Below are 21,760 nucleotides of genomic sequence, written 5' to 3'. Positions count from 1 at the left end.
CAAGGTACGACCCGTTGAGACAGTACGGTCCGCAACTGGATAAACAGCTTGCCTATTCTAGGATTGACTGCCTCCCTAAGCAAGGCATCCGGTATTCGAGGCACTATCCCGGCTACGTAAAGGGAGTCAGTTACAACATTTAAAGGCTCATTTAGCCAATTAGTTAAAGCCCAGACCACGGCAGTCAGCTCTAAAATTTGTAGCGAATCTCCATCCTGTCCTTGTATCATATGATGACACCACTGGCCCCCTTCTTGCCAAACACAGACTGCCTTACGCAGCCTCCTGCCTGCATCTGTATACACTGTGATTCCTTCGGCCAGCGGCTTCTCCTGAACTCTGGACTTCTCAAGCCATAGATTACGCTTCAAGAACTGCCACAATCTCCCTTTCGGCTGTCGGGAATGTATCCTCCCACCATAGCCTAACAGAGCTTCCTGTATGTGTAGAGCATGCCTCAACCACCATTCCAAATCTGCTGCTTTGACCGGTATACTGATGTCCTGCGGCTCTTCCCCTGATATTTCCACTATCCTCATCCTACCTTTTCTGATTAGCTCTCCCACAGCTTCTGATCGTGTCTGTGTACTGCTGCACACTTAAAAACACCCATTCTAGTATGTAAAATGGATCATCGCCCCTAATAGGCTTGTCAGTGGCAAAATCAGGACTATTCAACGATGCTGTACAGGAATGAGTCTCCCCCTTCTTGTTTTGCCACTGACAAACAAGGGCATATGGCGACCCGGCAGGGTTGCAAATAAGCAAGGAAACAGGTAGGGTTAGCAATCGCCTAGCAGTCCAGGCTGTTTGAAGCTTCTGTACGATGTGTTGCAAAGCTGCTTGCTGCGTCTGTGATAGGGTGACTGCTGTGCTGGGATGCGAGCCACGTAGTAGTAATGTCAGCGGTGCAATGTCAGCATTGGAAATACCAGCACAGTTGCGCACCCACTGGATATCCCCAAGCAAGGTCTGTACATCAGTCAACGTGCGCAAATTTGTCGCTAACTCCACCTTTTGTGGTTGGATCTTAGCGTCAGAGATGCGCCACCCCAAATACATCCATGGTGCAGGTCGCTGAACCTTTTCCAGGGCAATAACAAGGCCCTTGCTGGCTAAAACAGTACTCAGCTGTGTCAAGGAATCGTCATTGAACGATTCCTGTTGACAGCAGAGGATGTCATCCATATAATGATAAATGATCGTATTCGGCCATTGCTCCCTGAGTGGAGCTAAGGCCCAAGCCACATAAAGTTGACACAGCGTGGGTGAGTTTCTCATGCCTTGTGGCAAGACAACCCACTCATATCGCTCTGAAGGTGCTGCTTTGTTGGTTACCGGTATCGAAAAGGCAAACCGCTGAGTGTCCCGCGGATGTAAAGATATAGTGAAAAAGCAGTCTTTTAGGTCAACAACGATCACGTGCCAACCCGACGGAAGCATAGCAGGTGATGGCATTCCAGGTTGTACAGCTCCCATGGGTTGCATCTGCTTATTAATCTTACGTAGGTCGTGTAAGAGGTGCCATTTGCCGCTCTTTTTCGGAATGACGAAAATGGGGGTATTCCATGGGCTGACTGAAGGCTTGATGTGGCCTGCAGCGAGTTGTTCTGCTATCAATTGCCTTGTTATTTGCAGTCGCTCTTCTGTCATGGGCCACTGGTCAACCCACACGGGTTCGTTGGAAAGCCAGGTTAGCGGTGGGTTGGGCGACTGCCCGCCAGTGCCCATAACTAAAAAGGGGTAGTAGTTAGTACAACTCCAATTCGACTCAAAACGTCGCGGCCAATTAGGGCTGCAAGAGTTTCGGGCAGCTGCATGACATAGACCTTTAAACTGACCTCCTGCCCTTCAGGAAAGGTTATTTGCACAGGGTATTGGCTCATCATGGGAGCAGAGTGTCCCCCCACACCTGCGATAGCCGTTGTGGGAACACTTAGTGGCCACTCCTCCGGCCAAACACCCGTACTTACGATTGTGATGTCAGCTCCGGTGTCTAGCATGGCATAGATTTGTACTGATGCATTTCTCTGACTCAACACAACGCGCATATTAGGCCGATGGTCCATCTTCGTAGTAAAACAAACTGCAGGGTCTGTGGAACCAAGACTTCGGTCTTCACGGGAAGTCTTTGCTAAAGAATGGTCGATTGAGCTGCCTATCACTAGGATCTGCGCTATCTTACTGCCTTTTGGAACAAACAAAGGAGGACAAAGAGTATGGACCATAATATGAATCTGGTCCGCATAGTTTGCATCAATAACCTTAGGAACAATTAGCAGTCCCTTAACGCCGGCAGAAGAACGTCCCACTAAAAGTCCTTTCATTCTGCCGTTGGAATTAATCCTTGGCCCGACCGCATTGCTAGGGATCTCATGTATGGTCGTGTCGTTAAGGACGACGTCTATTGTGGTTGCCAAGTCGATTCCCAAGCTGCCTCTGGTTGCGGCTTGAGGCTGTTGTGAAAAACTCTTGCTTTGCTCGGAGGATTCATTTGTTTCCACACGCAGCCTCTGTCCACGCTCCTCCTCTCGTTTCCCGAACATACTTTTGTAGCATGGGTATCCTTTTGACATTTCTCACACCAGACGGCGCCACGGCAGCAACGTCTGACGTGCCCCTTTGCCCCACACCGATAGCAAATACGACGGTCTGAGGATTGCACCTGCAGAGGACTGTTTTGTTGCACTGCAGCTGCAAGTGGTTGGACAACTTCTCTGACCGCGCCTTGCACGGCAGCAGCGACCATCACCTGTTGCTTTTGTTCTCCAGCCCTCTCGACCCTGCACAGCATGTCTTCAACTCCTGCCCCTCTCGGCAGGCCTGCCAGAAGCTGTTTTGTAGTCTTATTGGCGTTGTCAAAGGCTAGCACACGAAACATTTGCTGCTTGCTTTCGTCATTTAAATCTGGATGATTCATTAATGCACTATACAGCCGGTCGATGAAGTTGCTGTAAGTTTCAGTGGCTCCTTGCACTACGGTTCCGAAAGATGGAGCGGATGAACCAGGCAGTGCAAAGAAAGCTTCCAGGGCAAGGCGTGCTGACAATTGAAGCACATGGGCGGGAAAGGTCAATTGCCGTTCCAGGTTAGCATAAACTCCTTGTCCGGTAAGTATGTCCACTGTTACTCCATGATAAGGATCTTGCTGGTCCCGATGGCGCATCGCCTCATCCATAGCCCGTTGTGCCCATGCTGCTCCCCACAACAAGAACTGAGTAGGGGTGAGTAACAATCGCATTAAACTTCGACAGTCATATGGACACATCAGGTCAGCGGAGTAAATCCAGGTAACAATTTGTCGAGTGGCCTCAGACTTCACCCCATATTGTGTTATGGTGCTACGGGCCTGTTGCAAAATCTTCCAGTCATGTGGTTCCCATTTGCTTTGTCCATTAACCTGTACCACAGGACAGGCTAAGGCTTGTGTATGTCCCATAGATGTGGCAACGTCCCACTGTCCCTCTAGGATGGCATCTCTTATAACACCGCTCCAGCGGGTAGGTGTGATCGGTGCCGGAGGCCCAGCTAAACATCTCGGAGAGGAAGCCTCATTTTCCCGGTGGGGGGGGGGCTGGTAATGATTGAGATATGCTGGAACTGCAAACTCATGTCTTGAAGATGCTGCAAAACTGACTGCAAAAGATCGCATGCTGTTTTTCCTTGCAATTCGCTCTGGCCGCCATCAGAGGGCGTCGGGAGTGGAGACGCTTCACTGGAAGATGGCAGGGGTGGATAGAGAGGAGGGGCCGATGTTGCAGGCCGCGCCCCTTCTCCCTCCCCCTCTGGGGATGGTACTAGCCGCTCCTCCCCTCTTCCGGAAAACAGTCGCACTTCCGCGCCCGACTCCTCCCCTCTCCCCGGGGGCGGTCGTACTACCGCGTCCAGCTCGCATTTCGAGTTGATCTCTCTAGCGGCAACTTCCGGTGGGCCACCCCCCCCCCCCCCCCCCCCCCCCCCCCCGTGCCCGGACCATAACCACGCTCCGCACTCGCCCGAACCTCGGCAATTGTGTTACAGGTGATCCCAGTCATCCCTCTAACGGCAGGTAGCCCGAAAACCCGTGCTAATGTCCCAGGCTTAGGTGCGTGATCTTTCCCAGGCTCCGGAGCTAGCATCTGAGCTGCAGCACACGCCACCTCTCGTTCAGCTTTCATGGCTTTTAAAGTGTGTAATACTGTTCGCCAGAGCTCGCAGACGGCTTTTATCTCCTTTTCCTCCTTTTCCTCCCCGGTTATTGTCCTTTCCCACATTGTCTCTCCTAACTCTTGCCATTCCGAGACGGAAAACAGTAGCGGGGTATCTGCAAAGTGACCCCATCGTTGCCCCAGTTTAATCAACTTCATGAGTTGCTTTGCCGTTGCGTCTATTCCTCTCTTAGAGAGAATACCGACGAGCAACGTTGCCGCAGCATCCACCTCCATGCCTGCGACCACGGCCTCCACGTTCAAATTTAGCTGCGCCAGGCAGCCCCAGTGTGGCTCGAAAATTCCTGGGAGTCGGCCGTCCGTACCTGCCCTGCGCGTCCGCACCCAGGCAGGACCCTCCCAGCTGTTGTTCCCACGCCCCCTCTCTAGCTGCTCACCGCAGACCAAGGGACTCCTGCAGGGAAACCGTCCATCCTCTGCTACCAAATGTTGGCGTGGGTTACGGAAACGTTGTAACGATGTGACCCCAATATGAGTATGATCGTTCACCTTTATTAGTCAGCAAAACAAGGTTTATATAGCAAAACTATTACAGCATCTGATTAGTCAAACCCCCAACCCATATATAGGCAAAACTACTGCAACTCGTTGTGATTGGTGCAGAGCTGCATCTCGATGTGAAAACAGTGCTGTGGCAGGAAACAACAGCGTGGCAGGAAGGAACTGACAGTGTGGCAGGAAACGGTGACGTTCCCCCTGCTCCAGTGTCCCGAGCTCGTCGCTCTCCCTTCCCAGCAGGGTTCCGTGTCAGCCGCTCCCAAGGCTCACTTCCGGATCGGAACCTGGGTTGCTCAACGCACCAAGCTATGTCCCCTCTCGTCCAGCCAGGACTCCACAGTTCTCCACAAACTTTTCCAAAGTGAGTCCTTCCCACAGGCTGCAGCTCTTCACGAACTGCCCCAGTGTGGGTCCTTCCCACGGGGTGCAGTCCTTCAGGAACAGGCTGCTCCAGCGTGGGTCCCCCACGGGGTCACCAGCCCTGCCAGCAAACCTGCTCTGGTGTGGGCTCCTCTCTCCATGGGTCCACAGGTCCTGGCAGGAGCCTGCTCCAGTGCGGGCTCCCCACGGGGTCACAGCCTCCTTCAGGCATCCACCTGCTCCGGCGTGGGGTCCCTTCCACGGGCTGCAGGTGGATATTTGCTCCACCGTGGACCTCCATGGGCTGCAGGGGGACAACCTGCCTCACCATGGTCTTCATCACAGGCTGCAGGGGAATCCCTGCTGTGGCGCCTGGAGCACCTCCTCCCCCTCCTTCTTCACTGACCCTGGTGTCTGCAGAGTTGTTTCTTTCACATCGTCTCACTCCTCTCTTCCGACTGCTGTTCCACAGCAGGTTTTTCCCCTTCTTCAATATGTTATCCCAGAGGCACTACCACTGTCGCTGATGGGCTCGGCCTTGGCCAGCAGCGGGTCCGTCTTAGAGCCGGCTGGCACTGGCTCTATCAGACATGGGGGAAGCTTCTGGCAGCTTCTCACAGAAGCCACCCCCTTGTAGCCCTCCTGCTACCAAAACCTTGCCATGCAAACCCACAACAATGCGCAAGTACATCAAAATACCGTCAGGGAAGAAGTAATGCAGCCTTTGTGGTCTTTGGCATCTGGTGCTAACCAGACAAAAGCTGATACCTTTTGACCAAGATGGAGGCAAGCTGATTAATCCCATTCTCCAAAGTCACCTCACTGAGGACCATGAAGATGGCAACAGAGTCCGTTGTAGACCTATGATTCAAGACCAAATGGTAACTACACATTGTTGTATCCTTACTTAGCTTTTCCCTGTTTTAACCTCCAAATGAGTAACAGTGTGGAACTTCGTTGTGCTGTGTGGTACAGGTTTTAAAAACCCTTGTGCCAACATTGAAATATGGATTAAAGTTTAAAAAAGACAGCTGCATGTGTTAGGTACCCACAAACTTGCCAGGAAATAAATGCATCTATTTAAGAGGTGTCTATGACTGTTCTTAAAACTTTCTGGGGATTCTTGTCTAGGCAGGACCTTAGTGTAGCTCCCTGCTTAAAAGCAAGCAGGAGAAATAGTTTGAGTGTTTAAGAGTAGTTGTAGGACTAGAGAGCTTCATTGCAGAAGTAAAGTGAAAGATAACGATTGTCCTGTGAGAGGGGAATTTTGTCATCAAGTTCAACTTTTGAGAATTGAGGAGTTCAGAAATCAACTTTAGGAGCTACAGAGGGAAAACCGCCACCCCAAAACCCCCAACCTTTCCCCTGTCCTGTTATTGGCATGAAAGTGCTGAAGCATATTTGCTTTTTCTTTACATTCAATTTTTTTTATTATGGAGTTGATGCTATAAACTGAGGTTGCATGTAATTGGAATAGTGGCATAAAAGATGCTGTCATGACATTTCTGTTTTTAACAATTTCTGACATCCCCCTGGAGTCTGTTCTCTCGTGTTTACTGCTCAATTAGCTCAACTGCAGTACTTATTATATTTCACATTTGTCAAGTGAAATATCAACAGATTCTGTAATAGTGATTTTTAATTAAGTTCTTTACAAAACAAAGACCATCTTTATAAAGATTTTCAGTTCCCAGTTTCTAACCTTGCAACTTAATATATTGGTCAGAAGGAAAGGCCTCATTTAACTGTCAACTCTAGCCCAAACCTGTCAAAAAGCTGCAAGCTACTAAATTGATTATTTCTTTACTTTGATTATTTTTCTGATGTCCTTGTTTCTGTGTCTGTGTTGCAGAGAAAGCCACAAAGGCAAATCTCTGGTGTCTTCTGTTCCCTGCTGGCCAACTAAAGCAGCAGACGAGTGGGAAATGTTTCACATTTGAAAGAAGATGAATCTCATTAGACACCCACGTAGATTTCTTTTAACATGAACATAAGTGCCTAAAACTTTATTTTATATGACTGTTTCCTCATTGATCTTAAAACCTTTTGCAAAGCTTCAAATGCTATACTTATTGCCTCTTTAAGTTCTTGATAGTCTGATATTTATGTATTTATTTTTATCTCCACCAAAGTGTCTTTTCATCATTTAAAAAAAACCAACACAACATTAAATGGCTTCTCTGCAGACCTTTACAGAAAGCACATAATGACACGTATGGTCTGAACTGCATGTGTCTGTTGCAAGGGGACAATGGCCTCAATTCACTTCTTGCCTACATATCTGGAAGTGTTTCCTCCTAGGTTATCATGTTGCTGTCTAGGATAAGCCTTTTTGAAGACCGCTTAAAGTAGTTTTCAAATAGTCTTTCCTTTAGCTGTGAAAGCTTGCACATATTACAAGTACAGACAGACCATTTGTGTCCTGGGTTCGGCAAGGACAGGGTTAATTTTCACCGGAATCCAGGAAGGGGCACAGCCGGGCAGGCTGACCCCACCTGGCCAAACAGAGCAGGCTATTCCATACCATGTGCCGTCATGCCGGGTTCCAGTGGGGGGGAGCTGGGCAGCGGGAAGGCGGCTCGGGAGCGTGTGCTGCGGTGACGGGTGGTGAGAGTGGCGGGCGGTGAGAGTGGCTCTGTGGGTCGTGTGGTTTGTGTTGTGTTTTCTCCTTATCTGTATCGTTGTTGTTGCTGTTCCCTTTGTTTGCTGTTCTGTTAAACTGCCCTTATCCCAACCCACCAGTTTCTGCCTGTTTCTTTCCTTTCTCTTCCCCACCCCAGCGGGGGGGAGGAGTGGCAGAGCGGCCACGTGTCCCTTTTTTTGGCCAAACTGCAACAATTTGTGATCTTCTGAAAACTTCTAGGATCTTGAAAAGATTTTAAACCAACTCTTTTCCAAAACTACCAACCCCTTTGACTTATGACTTCTCTCACATGTTAGTCCAGAGGAGTTCCAGGAATTTAATTCTTAAGTTTGTTTCTCAATTTGTGTTAATTCTACAAACCTGTGCCAGATCTAAGTCAGGGAGAGAATTTTACAATTTAAGTACATTGTTTAGGAGGCAAGAACATTCATTTATTTTGTTCTGTTTATGAAGTTCAGTTTAATTTTTTTTTAAAAAAGCAGATCATTAAGATCCAGCAACAATAAAATATGTATTTTCTGTTAATGCATCTGATATTATTTGCAGGACCATAATATTCAGGAGAAATAGTCTTTAAAGCTCCATAGATCTCCATAGGCTTTTGGGAATCTTTTCTATTCAGTTGTAATTATGAAGACAACTGGATACAAATTACTTCTGGAGCTGTAAAATTGTGTTTTACCTGCATCTTCATTTTTTGCCCTTTATATTCTTGGATTCTCCAGCCTTATTGCATCAAAGGAAACACAATGCAAAATATCTTTGTGTCTTGCCCAGAATGCCCTTTGCTCTGTAATGTTGTCCTATATTCTTGTATATTTAATAAGAATTTTAACATTTTGTTCCAAAGAAAAAGTATATATGGTGATCAGCTCGATGAAAAAGCTTAGGAAAGCTTTAATGGATTCATAGTCAGTCCTAGTTTATAAGCAGCCTTCCCCATTCCTACCACCTAATTGTTTTTTCCTGGGATTTTTGTATGTGCTGGAAATGGAATTAGTGACTCTTTGGGCCATCCTGTCTGTTTGCTGGATCTGAATCAGCCAACCCCTACAGCTGATCACTGGATGACCTGCCATAGTGTGTAAGCTCTTAGTAGGTATCTCAGAATGTGTCCTTAGTGTTTTGTGGAAACACATAATTTACCATTGGGTTATAAGTTTATTGAATGACAACTTCCCATGTTTGTGCTTTTGTATCATAATAAAGAAGAGCTGACTTGAGGTGGATACTTTACGGTTACTGGAGGTCAAGATTTGTACGGTTTTTAGTAAACTTAGAGCAGAACCTGCCCTGAAGTGTTTGGACATGATTATTTCCTTAACTGGAATTACTTTGTGCTTGACTTCTCACATCTGAGCCCTTCATGGTAGCAGGAAGGAACAACCTGCCTTTGCATTTCAAAGCCCTTCAAATACTATTTGTATTTAAATATACTTCCTCTTTTTATGCTTGCCAGTTCTTAATAAAACAAGAAATTTCTTAACTCCTTAGATCTTTGAAAGGAGTAAAATGAGAAAAATTGGTGTGAAACCTATGAAGACATATGAGATCTCGTTTCCTTTATTCCTCTGATTCACTTAGGCATTCTGATAACAACCATTGCTTCAAAAGGGGAATTACAGAATTGGCCTGAACTCTTACCAAAGCTTTGCAGCCTGTTGGATTCTGAAGATTACAATACCTGTGAGGTAAGGAAACTTATTTTGAAATGGATTATCATCTAAATTTTTTTATTTTTTGTCTCTCTTCATAGATACTATGTATACGTATAGTATTTTGTGTGTGTATACACACATATATAATCTCTTCAGAGAACAGTGGCTCAAATTTTATACTTTTTATTCTACCTGCATTCCATGTTCTTAGTGTTTGTTCAAATGAATTTGGTGTTTTTGTATAAAAGCAGAATAAGACTGTAGATGGGTAGTCCTAGCATCTCAGCTGAGAAGTATCCTAAAGTTACCACTTTGTGATGCCCAATCTTTTAGGCATCATCAGGTTGACCCTGAATTTTCTCTTACTTAAAAGTAATGTTGTTCATTCTTCTTAGAACTTAATCTGGAAACATGATCTGTCACTGCTATATCAGGCTAGTGTGAAATGAACTTTTTTTGTTCACTGTTTATGAAGGAAAATAAATAAATACCAGCTTAACTTTTTTAAGCTATGAGGAGAAAAAAAAGTCTTGTCTGATTTTTAAAAAATAAAAATCTGTGATCACACAATTTTAATTACTTGATACTGTCTCCGTAAGCATGTGAAGCATTTTGTATAAAATAATCTTTAGAGATATGACAGTGGTCCAAGATGTCGTGCTGTTATGTAGTGTTTTAGTGCTTCTTTCTTAAGAAAAAGAAAAAAAAAAACTTGAAAATGAAACTCAAATTGACCATCATGCCCAGAGTTCTGTTTTGCCTTATAACAAACCATTAAAGGAAGTAAAATCGTATGTGAAATGTAATTGGATGCTTCTGCAACTTGTCATTTATTTTTCAAATATGATTTTGCTTTTAAGCATTTTTTAAAATATGATTGAATAAATGAACATTGAATGCTAAAATTAAAATTACCACTTATCTGTTATAGACTCATCCAGTTTGAGAGCTTACAGATGACAGTATAAAGTGCTTAAATAAAAAGCCTTTAAGGATGTTTTAATTCAACTCATTATTTAGTTAGCTACATTTATTTTGTTAATTAGCTACATTTACTGTGGTGTTGTGCTAAAATTATCTGTTCTGTACAAAACCTAAAATGTTGCTTTCTTCAAAATGTAAAAGAACAGTTTTGGTTTTTTTTAAACAGGGTGCATTTGGTGCTCTTCAGAAGATATGTGAAGATTCTGCTGAAATTTTAGATAGTGATGTATTGGACCGACCACTCAATATTATGATACCTAAATTCTTGCAGTTCTTCAAGCACAGCAGTCCAAAAATAAGGTAGGTTTAGGTGTTGTACTGAAGTTACCTGTTAAAAATTTATTTACATGAGTAGTGAGGTTGATATTTTGTAAATCAGTTTAAAACACGCTTAGTTTTTTTAAATGATCTTGCATGTGCAAATGTGAGAAGGCACAGTGATTTCATGCATCAGTAATTTCCACGCTTATATGCTTAGTTAATAGATCAGCCTCACCTCTTTATACATCTTCCAAATCTAGAATCTGCCTGACTGAAAAATCAAACTGTTTCTTTTAAGATTTTGCATATTATTATGAAAATTTCAATGTTGGGGTTAAAATTTCATATTCTGATTAGAAAGAACTATCTTGCATTCATTTTGTAATGGCTGCAGCAATGGGAAAGTAAAACATTGTTTGCTGCTAATAGTTTCTGAGTTCTTGCAGAAAAATATTTTTCTGCTTTAAGTGCACCAAAACTTAGGAAGCTCTTTATGTTTCAGATGGATCAAATTAAATGGATTCAACATCTTTTTACTTTAATACTGTATTAATCTCTCCAAAGTAGCAGAAGTGTAGGATATAACAAAAATTCCAGAATTAACTTATTGCTAATATTTATCAACAAGAACAGTAGCTTTTACCCTGAAATGAGCCAGCAATGTGCCCTTGCCACAAAGAAGGTGAATGGTATCCTGGGCTGGAGTGTTGCCAGCATGGGAGGTGATCCTTCCCCTCACCCTCCAGGTGAAGCCACACCTGGAATACTGCATCCAGTTCTGGGCTCCTCAGTACAAGAGAGACATGGAGCTACTGGAGAGAGTCCAGCGAAGGGCCATGAAGATGATAAAGGGTCTGGAGCCTTCCTCCTATGAGGAAAGGCTGAGAGAGCTGGGACTGTTCAGCCTGGAGAAGAGAATGCTGTGGGGATCTCATCAATAAAATCCAAAGGGAGGGTGCAAAGAAGATGGAGCCAGGCTCTTTTCAGTGGTGCCCAGTGACAGGACAAGAGGCAGTGGGCAAAAACTGAAACATAGGAGGTTCTGCCTTAACATCAGGAAACACTTTTTCTTACTGTGAGGGTGATAAAGCAGTGGCACAGATTGCCTTGAGAGGTGGTGGAGTCCTCATCCTTGGAGATATTCAAAAGCTGTCGAGATGTGGTCCTGTGCAACCGGCTCTAGATGGCCCTGTTTGAGCAGGGGCATTGGACAATAAGACCTCCAGAGATCCCTTCCAACCTCAGCCATTTTGTGTGATTCTGTGAAATGTGTTTTTGAACTCCTGTTTGAAAATTATATTGAAAGATTCTACAACTTTAAGGTGGCAATTATTGCCAACAGTAGTAGATGGTGAAGACTAAAAGGAAGAGTGTAACTAGGAATATATCATGGTAGGATTTAAATAAGATTTAGAAACTTGCCTAAAATAGATGCGCACTAAGAAAAATATATAACAAAGCATCAACTTTCACTTGTGGAAAGATAAGCTTAATACTTCATTAGAACTGAGAAAGATGGAGAAAAAATTCCTTTTTTCCTTATCACATTAAACAGATTCTTTCACTTTATATATGCTGTGATGTTTGTGGCTTTGAGATAGTTAAACCAGTTTTGACTTTAAAACAGATCACCTGCTGACCCACAGCCTGGTTTCAGTACATAGTGGTGAAGTATGAAGAATATTAGTAGTGTCAGTAAAATACTTTAAATTTGTCAAGAGACAACTTTTGAACACTGTTTTATGAGACTGTCTTCCAAGAAATGTCTGAACAGACTAGACATTTAGAGTTGTGTTAGTAAAAATACTTCAATGGATCTTCAAAGGCTTTTAAAGGTAGCTGGCTTTTGTATCTCTGAGAATGAAAAAGACTTGTAAGTAATGGCTTTGCATGAAGTGGAATAGAAGAACCAATTCTTCACTTTTAGTATGTTTCTACCATAAGTGTTTTAGTATGTATCCTAATGCAAGTCTGTATTTGTTCTAAGCTACAACTATATTACTGATGCATATTTGTCTCATTGAAATATCACTAAAAATATTGCAAAGACAGTTGGATACTTAGCAACGAAGAAAGGGGTACTAAAAATTCACCATGTTGACTTGTATGGAATTGTTAATATCAGAGAAGATCAATAATCATAATATATTGAAAAAGAACATCCTTACATACTGTTCAGAACAAATGTGTCAGGTATAGTCATCCTGCTCTGGTTTTTATTTACTGAATATTTTATTTTAAATTATTTATTAGATATATTGGAGTATAAGGTGGTACTTAAAGATGTGGTTTAGTAATTTTTCTTGGTAACAATATAGATGTGCAGTTTTGTTCCCTCTTGCCTCTAAAAGGTGCTTGGACAATGTGATTTGCTTCCTAATGGTTTTTATGCCTATGTACAGTTTAGAAAATGTTTAAGTTGTGAAAAATGTATATTTTAACTGTTCCATTTGTAGGTCTCATGCTGTTGCATGCGTCAATCAATTTATCATCAGCAGAACTCAAGCTCTTATGTTGCACATAGATTCTTTTATTGAGGTGAGTGTGCATTCTTAGTTGGGGGAGTTAAATCAGACTACATATCTGATTTATCAGGAGCTTTGAATAATGTTTTGCAACCACCACTACCCCCAAACTCCATGTTGCTGGCTTCCTATTCTTAGCTTCAGTCCCCATGGATTGAAGTTCATTCTGTATGCTTATGCTCAGATTAGTCTAAGCACTCTCCCAGACCAAGAAACAGTATTTTGAAAGATGCTTCCTTTTCATAAATAGAGGAAACTCTTGTTGCATAAAGGTACTGGTAGCAGTCTGTCACTTACCTGTGATGGACAGTTCAGTACGGGGATCATCATGTGTTTTGGTTTGGCGTGGATGACTGCCAGGTGCCCCCCAAAGCCGCTCTATCACTCCCCCTCCTCAGCTGGACGGGGGAGAGAAAATATAACAAAAGGCTCGTGAGTCGAGACAAGGACAGGCAGAGATCACTCACCAATTACTGTCATGGGCAAAACACATTGAACTTGGGGAGGAAAAAAGTTTAATTTATCACCAATCAAATCAGAGTAGGATAATGAGAAATAAAACCAGATCTGAAAACACCTTACCCCACCCCTCCCTTCTTCCTGGGCTTAATTTTACTCCTGAGTTCTCTACCTCCTCCCCCTGAGCTGCGCAGGGGGACAGGGAATGGGGGTTACAGTTGGTTCATCACACGTTGTCTCTGCCGCTCCTTCCTCCTCAGGGGGAGGACTCCTCACTCTCTTCCCTGGCTCCAGCATGAGGTCCCTCTCATGGGAGACCGTTCTCCACAAACGTCCCCAAAGTGAGTCCTTCCCATGGGCTGCAGGTCTTCACGAACTGCCCCAGTGTGGGTCCTTCCCACGGGGTGCAGTCTTTCAGGAACAGGATGCTCCAGCGTGGGTCCCCCATGGGGTCACAAGCCCTGCCAGCAAACCTGCTCTGGTGTGGGTTCCTCTCTCCACGGGTCCACAGGTCCTGGCAGGAACCTGCTCCAGTGCGGGCTCCCCATGGGGTCACAGCCTCCTTCAGGGCACATCTCCCTGCTCCGGCGTGGGGTCCCTTCCATGGGCTGCAGGTGGATATTTGCTCCACCGTGGACCTCCATGGGCTGCAGGGGGACAACCTGCCTCACCATGGTCTTCATCACAGGCTGCAGGGGAATCCCTGCTGCGGCGCCTGGAGCACCTCCTCCCCCTCCTTCTTCACTGACCCTGGTGTCTGCAGGGTTGTTCCTCTCACATATTCTTGCTCCTCTCTCTCGACTGCTGCTCTCCCCACAGTTTTTTTCTTTCCCTTCTTACATATGTTATCCCAGAGGCGCTACCACCATCACTGATTGGCTTGGCCTTGGGCAGCAGCGGGTCCATCTTAGGGCCAGCTAGCACTGGCTTTATCAGACATGGGGGAAGCTTCTGGCAGCTTCTCACAGAAGCCACCCTTATAGCCCCCCCACTACCAAAACCTTGCCACGCAAACCCACAACATCATGACGCTGAGTCTGGATGATGGCTCTCTCTGAATACTACTACTGAATGTGGATTAGAAGGATGATATTTTTGATTATCTAGAGTATTTTATTTGCTACTGTTATGTACTGAAGGAGTTTTCTAGCTTCAGAACTTGACTGATGTTTAGGGAGAAAAAAATAGTTTGGGAAATATTGTTCTTGTGTCTAATGTACACATGACCAAAACACTGGGTAACAATGCACATTGAGAGTCTGAAGAGTTCATTTGCTAAGCCATATGTCTTTAATAAATAATATGGAATTCTGAGGTGTGGGGTGGATGGGTACAGAACTACATGTTTGCATACTTTAGTTTGCCAGTAATGTCAATTTAAATACAGGTTGAACTAGATGAATTGAGGCTTTTCAACTGTTATTACTTTCCAACAGAATCTTTTTGCACTGGCTGGTGATGAGGAGCCTGAAGTACGCAAAAATGTTTGCCGTGCTCTGGTAATGTTGCTGGAAGTTCGAATGGATCGCCTGCTTCCTCATATGATTAGTATAGTTGAGGTGAGTCTCATTTCCCAGATTGCATGCTGAAACATGTTTGGGGTTGCAGAAATAATAACAAATTAAAAGCATTCATCAGAACAGGTATGTTACTCTTGTGCTTGCCTACTCTTTGTTTTCCTTCAAGATTGAGGTTGCAAAAGTTTCTTTTCAGCTAATTGCCAACTTGACATTGTATTTGACAGACAATGCATATGGCAGTTGTTCATTCTTCATTAAGTTGCCAGAGAAGCTGTGGCTGCCCCCTCCCTGGCAGGGCTCAAGGCCAGATTGGACGGGGCTTGGAGCACCCTGGGCTGGTGGAAGGGGTCCCTGCCCACGGCAGGGGGGTTGGAACTGGATGAGCTGTAAGGTCCCTGCCAACCCAAACCATTCTGTGATTCTATGATTCTATACCTCTGAGTGTAAGTAACCTTTTTAATCTACTGCTATCTAACTTCATGGAGTGTATACTATAATACATACTTAAAGAGGACATGCCAGTGTGAGGACCACCTTCAAACAGAGATTACTTTTTGTCATTCTGTTTTTGTCTTTGTGACAAATAACTGGATACAACAAAATAGTGGATTTTCAAGATCTCTGGGGAAAAATGCCAAATGACTTCAGGTGCGTTAATGAAGCCTTGCTTGCAACGGGTAGGACATTTTTCAACTTTTCTAAGCTGTAATCTGTTGAAAAATCAGAGCAGAGCAGTATTTCTGTTACTGTGAGTTCTTAATCACAGTAGTGACCCTTTAGGAAACACTTGCATTTTAGTGCAGTTCTGTAGGAAGGGGTGTGTTTGTGGCAAATCTTGCATCCCTGAAATGCCTAAGTATAATATAGGTCACCTCATTCTATTTAATTTTGAGAATAAAATAGTATTCTGAAGGATTTCCTTTGCTTGTTTTAAATCCATGTGTGAGGAAAGGTAGTTGCATGGACTTCCATGAGACTTCTAAAATGAGTGGAAGAACCAACTGTTTCAGTATTGAGGGCTGACATGGAAGAATGCATAAATTACTGTTTTGGAAGTTGCAAACATCTTCCCTAAATTGTTTTGGCTGTTGTGTGTAAGAAACTGATGTAGCCGTGATATACTTAGGCTTTCTGTTTATGCAGGTATTTGATTATTTTTGTTTAAGGGGGATTAAATTTTAACAACAAGCTTTAAGATTTGATACTGAATCTCTGAATTACCATTCATACTAGAAATAAGACTTTTTTTTTCCCTGTTATGAGTTCTACTTAATTGCATCCTGTCAGGTAATCAAGATTTGGAAGGGAAGCTTTTTTATGGTACTGGATATAAAAAGTGTTTCCATCTTACTAGATGTATAGTTGTACCTTTTTATTCAAAAGGACAAAGGATGGGGGTAGTAAAATAATAATTAAAAAAATATTCTCAGGAAACTGCTGTTTATTATCTTGGATCTCTGTCTGTAGATTCTTGGTAATAATGTTCTCACTTAGAATCTAAATCATCTAGCATTAAGAAATAAGTCTCTTAGCTTATTCACACTATAGCCTTATGTTGTCTCTCATATCTGTTTCTTCCCCTCGCCTTAAAGAAACAAAATTACTCTGGTAGCATAGTCTGTTTTTGCAAACACGCTTTGCAATGCTGATAGCTTCCTCTGGGCACTTAAAAACTTATATCTTATACAAGTAATTTTTTATATTGTGTAGTATATGCTTCAGAGGACCCAGGACCAAGATGAAAATGTGGCTTTGGAGGCTTGCGAGTTTTGGCTGACTTTGGCTGAACAGCCAATTTGTAAAGATGTATTATGTCGGCATCTTACTAAGTAAGTATTAAGAATTACAACTTCTAGTTATTTTTAAATAGTCATCTTTAAACTTTGGTTGACTTGTACTGCTTACTCTTACAGAGACTGTATCTAGCTTGCTGTATGCTTAAGAGTTTCCTGTAGCTAGTTCTTGTGCATATTAAAAATGGCTGTAGCACAGAGATCACTGAAAAGGCTTCTGAGGATTTCAGACTCAGCTCCAGAAGCAACCTAAACTGTGTCACTGGTGCTTTACCTCGAGCTTAACAGTCTGTTAAGCATCAGATGGATGCAAAGGTATACTAATGTGCGCTTAAGCTTAAACAAACATCTCCACGTGACGTTACCTGTAGTATCTGGTGTACCATGAACATGTCTTGACAACTGCTGTTGTGGGCATCTCTGTGCAATGCTTCAGTGTGCATAGTCACGCCAAGGGTTCCCCATTTTTATGAAGCACATAACAAAATAATTTAGATTTAGGAATCAACTTCATATCAATTGCCACTGCAATTTAAACTTGAAGAAAGCATGTTATAATGTGTTTCTTCATACTTCTTCAGAGTGACAATAGCTTTTTAAGTTTCAAAAACTTTTTTTTGTAAGTTTGTTTTGGTTTGGCCTGGATGACTGCCAGGTGCCCCCCAAAGCCGCTCTATCACTCCCCCTCCTCAGCTGGACGGGGGAGAGGAAATATAACAAAAGGCTCGTGAGTCGAGACAAGGACAGGCAGAGATCACTCACCAATTACTGTCATGGGCAAAACACATTGAACTTGGGGAGATAAAGGAGTTTAATTCATCACCAATCAAATCAGAGTAGGATAGTGAGAAATAAACCCAAATCTTAAAAACACCTTCCCCCCACCCCTCCCTTCTTCCTGGGCTTAATTTTACTCCTGAGTTCTCTACCTCCTCCCCCTGAGCTGCGCAGGGGGACAGGGAATGGGGGTTACAGTTGGTTCATCACACGTTGTCTCTGCCGCTCCTTCCTCCTCAGGGGGAGGACTCCTCACACCCTTCCCCTGCTCCAGCATGAGGTCCCTCTCACGGGAGACCGTTCTCCACAAACTTCCCCAAAGTGAGTCCTTCCTACGGGCTGCAGGTCTTCACGAACTGCCCCAGTGTGGGTCCTTCCCACGGGGTGCAGTCCTTCAGGAACAGGCTGCTCCAGCGTGGGTCCCCCACGGGGCCACAAGCCCTGCCAGCAAACCTGCTCTGGTGTGGGTTCCTCTCTCCACGGGTCCACAGGTTCTGGCAGGAGCCTGCTCCAGTGCGGTCTCCCCACAGGGTCACAGCTTCCTTCAGGCATCCACCTGCTCCGGCGTGGGGTCCCTTCCACGGGCTGCAGGTGGATATCTGCTCCACCGTGGACCTCCAAGGACTGCAGGGGCACAGCCTGCCTCACCATGGTCTTCATCACAGGCTGCAAGGGAAGACTCTCTGCTCCGGCATCTCAAGCACCTCCTTCCCCCTTGGTGTCTGCAGAGCTGTTTTTTTCACATCGTCTCAGTCCTCTCTCTTCACTGCCATGTCACCCAGAGTTTTTTTTCTTCCCCTTCTTCAATATGTTATCCCAGAGGCACTACCACTGTCGCTGATGGGCTCGGCCTTGGCCAGCAGCGGGTCCGTCTTAGAGCCGGCTGGCACTGGCTCTATCAGACATGGGGGAAGCTTCTGGCAGCTTCTCACAGAAGCCACCCCCTTGTAGCCCTCCTGCTACCAAAACCTTGCCATGCAAACCCACAACAAAGTTTCAAAAAGTTGTCCTAAGCCTTAAAATGTAGATCCTTGCTTGAACAGGAGTGAATATCCATGTTTGAGATTTAAACATCTGCATGTCTGCAACTGTGCTCATAACTTTTTTCCAGAGTAATCTGTAGACTTTTGCAATAGGAAACAAATTATTCAGTGTTCCCATTAAATAGAGACTCTGTTTTTGACATATGCATGGAAGGTTTTTGAAAATACTAGAGCAGTTCTGTCTGTGATTCTGTTCTTCCAGTCAAGATGTTGAGAGAAAAGATGCATTCTTTTCATCAGAAATTACCATTTTAGATGTAAAGCAATTTAAAAAAAAAAGGGGTGTGTGTCAAAATTTCCATTTTCATAAGGAATTAGAAAGCAGAGAACTGAGATTAAAACACCTTCTGTAGCAATACAGGAATAGGAGTTGAAAATGAGAGAACCAATTTTATGAGAAATGATTTTTAAATTTAAAAATATTTTTACTTAACTCCTACTCTTATAGCTCAAAAGATAAAAAAATGATAGCACAGTTCTTGATTCTACCTACCTCCTTTCCAACATGCTTATTAGTGCTAGTCACCTTCTCAGTATAAAACATAAACCTCTTCTGGCCTATGTGAACATTGACATTGCAGCAGCTTCATCCTCAGTTGTGTTTTTTTAAGAAGCTTTTAAATTTCTAGAAAAATAGGTAAGAGTAGCATTACATCTCTCATCTTTCAGTGTCATATTTGTGGAAAGCAACTTGTTTGTTGGTGAGTCCTTTTTGACTAGGGAGCTATATAATTTTGCCAATACTTGATGATAATCTTAAATTTTTATATTAGATTGTGGGACAAGATCTTCTAAAAACCTGTTTGTTTAATATCTTGTTCCATATTTCTCCTGTAGACTTTCTTATAAAATATATAACTCTTACATACTTCATGAAGTATGCTGCAGAAATGCCAATGAATGGGTGTTAATCTGAATACTTACTATACTTTCATTAAAAGTTCAGAAGGTAATGTGCTATTGAGATGCGTGAATATTATTGCTGGCCCGAGTACCTTCAGAAACAATACTTCCCAGCTGCAGAATATACAGGGATTGAGTCTGTCCCTCAGTCATGGGTCAGTCCATGGTTATTTCAGTATTAGCTTGATTTGGCTTGTAATGCATATTCTAATTTATATGGATTTATTTTTGTAGTGAATGTTTTTATGTGAAGCATTTGAGTTCCCCCTCCAGTTTTGTTTTTTTTTGTTTTTTGGTTTTATGCAATACATCAGTTCCATTGGAGTCCCATGGCCATAACCAGTTTAATAACTAAGTAAAGTTCTAATATAGACTAATGACTCGACTAATGTCAAGATCTTTTCAATGTTGGGGAATTGTCATAAGGACTGATACTTGAAGTAATCACAAAAAGGATAGGAGGGCTGAATGTAGTTAGACTTCCATCCTTAAGATTAGTGAGGTAGGGTCTTCAGCCACAGGTAAATGAAGTGACAAATACTATTTGTGAGAGCCAACTTAATAACTTGTTTATCAAGCATATTTTGGGAGTTTGAATTCTTACTGAAAAGCTTTAGACAATTTCTGAAAGGTGCTTCAGAATAAATTTCATCATGTGGAAGAATATCCTGTTTTTAAAGTATAAAACTCGGTTGTGCCATCTGGCTACTTCTAGTTAGAAATTAACACTTTTTCAGATTAAAAATTATTGATGAACCTCATGAAATGGAGTATGGTCAAGGTACTAGCCTTTGTTATCAGGCTAAGTTTTTGTTTGTTTTTTGTTTTTGTTGTTGGGGGGGTGGTTACAAATAAAATTATGGCCCAGATAACTGAAAACCAGCTTGCTTTATTTATGTGTTATTTTGACATAGAATCATAGAATATCTCAAGTTGGAAGGGCCCCTAAGGATCATTGAGTCCAACTCCCTGCTCCTCGCAGGACTACCTAACATGAAACCATATGACTAAGAACATCATCCAGGCACTCCTTGAACTCTGATAGGCTTTGTGCTGTGACCACTTCCCTGGGGAGCCTGTTCCAGTGACCGACCACCCTCTCAGTGAAGAACCTTTTCCTAATGCCCAGTCTGAACTTCTCCTGATGCAGCTTCATTCCCTTTCCTCGTGTCCTATCGCTGGTCACCAGCGAGAGATCAGCACCTCCCCCTCCGCTGCCCCCCTTGAGGAAGTGATAGACTGCAATGAGGTCACCCCTTAGCCTTCTCTTCTCCAAGCTGAACAAGCCAAGTGACCTCAGCTGCTCCTCCTAAGTCCTGCCCTCGAGGCCTTTCACCATCTTGGTCACCCTTCTCTGGACACACTCCAATAGTTTGATGTCCTTCTTATAGTGAGGTGCCCAAAACTGCACCCAGTGCTCAAGGTGGGGCCGCACCAGTGCAGTGCAGAGTGGGACAATCGCCTGCCCTGACCGGCTGGCAATGCTGTGCTTGTTGCACCCCAGGACACAGTTGGCCCCTTTGGCTGCCAGGGCACACTGAGGACTCCTGTTCAACTTGCCATCAACCCAGAGCTCGTTCTGCAGGGCTGCTCACCAGCTTCTCCTCCCCCAATTTGTATGTATACCCAGGATTGCCCTGTCCCAGGTGCAGAATCTGACACTTGCTCTTGTTAAATTTCATATGGTTGGTGATTGCCCAGCTGTCTAGTCTCTCCAGATCTCTCTGTAAGGCCTCTCTACCCTCGAGGGAGTCCACAGCTCCTCCTAGTTTAGTATCATCAGCAAACTTACTTAATGTACATTCAATTCCTGTGCTCAGATCATTTGCAAAAACATTAAAGAGCACTGGCCCTAAATTGAGCCCTGGGGAACCCCACTGGTGACTGGTCGCCAGCCTGATGTAACCCCATTTACTATAACTCTTTGAGCCTGACCCATCAGCCAATTGCTCACCCAACATATTATGGACTTGTCTAGCTGTGTGCTGGACATTTTGTACAGAAGGATACTGTGAGAGACAGTATCAAAAGCTTTGCTAAAATCCAAAAAATCCCATATTTACTGGCTTCCCTTGGTCAACTAGATGGGTGACTTTGTCATAAAAGGAAATTAAGTTGGTTAAGTAG

The 21,760-nt window shown here is 43.7% G+C and overlaps 1 protein-coding gene across 1 annotated transcript in view; it reads left to right on the top strand.

The window, feature by feature from the left end:
• LOC142365582 (transportin-1-like) overlaps positions 1-21,760 on the top strand; it is a 158,754-nt gene that overhangs the window by 113,186 nt on the left and 23,808 nt on the right. The window contains exons 6-10 of the mRNA XM_075446480.1: positions 9,295-9,401; positions 10,519-10,652; positions 13,070-13,151; positions 15,034-15,156; positions 16,828-16,946. Of these exons, the coding sequence (XP_075302595.1) occupies positions 9,295-9,401; positions 10,519-10,652; positions 13,070-13,151; positions 15,034-15,156; positions 16,828-16,946 (565 nt within the window). The remainder of the gene's footprint in view (positions 1-9,294; positions 9,402-10,518; positions 10,653-13,069; positions 13,152-15,033; positions 15,157-16,827; positions 16,947-21,760) is intronic.

This window comes from Opisthocomus hoazin, chromosome W (assembly GCF_030867145.1).
Source record: "Opisthocomus hoazin isolate bOpiHoa1 chromosome W, bOpiHoa1.hap1, whole genome shotgun sequence".
In the NCBI taxonomy this organism is placed as follows: domain Eukaryota; kingdom Metazoa; phylum Chordata; class Aves; order Opisthocomiformes; family Opisthocomidae; genus Opisthocomus; species Opisthocomus hoazin.
The sequence above is the reverse complement of the archived record's forward strand: the minus strand, read 5'-3'. Positions and strand labels throughout refer to the sequence as shown.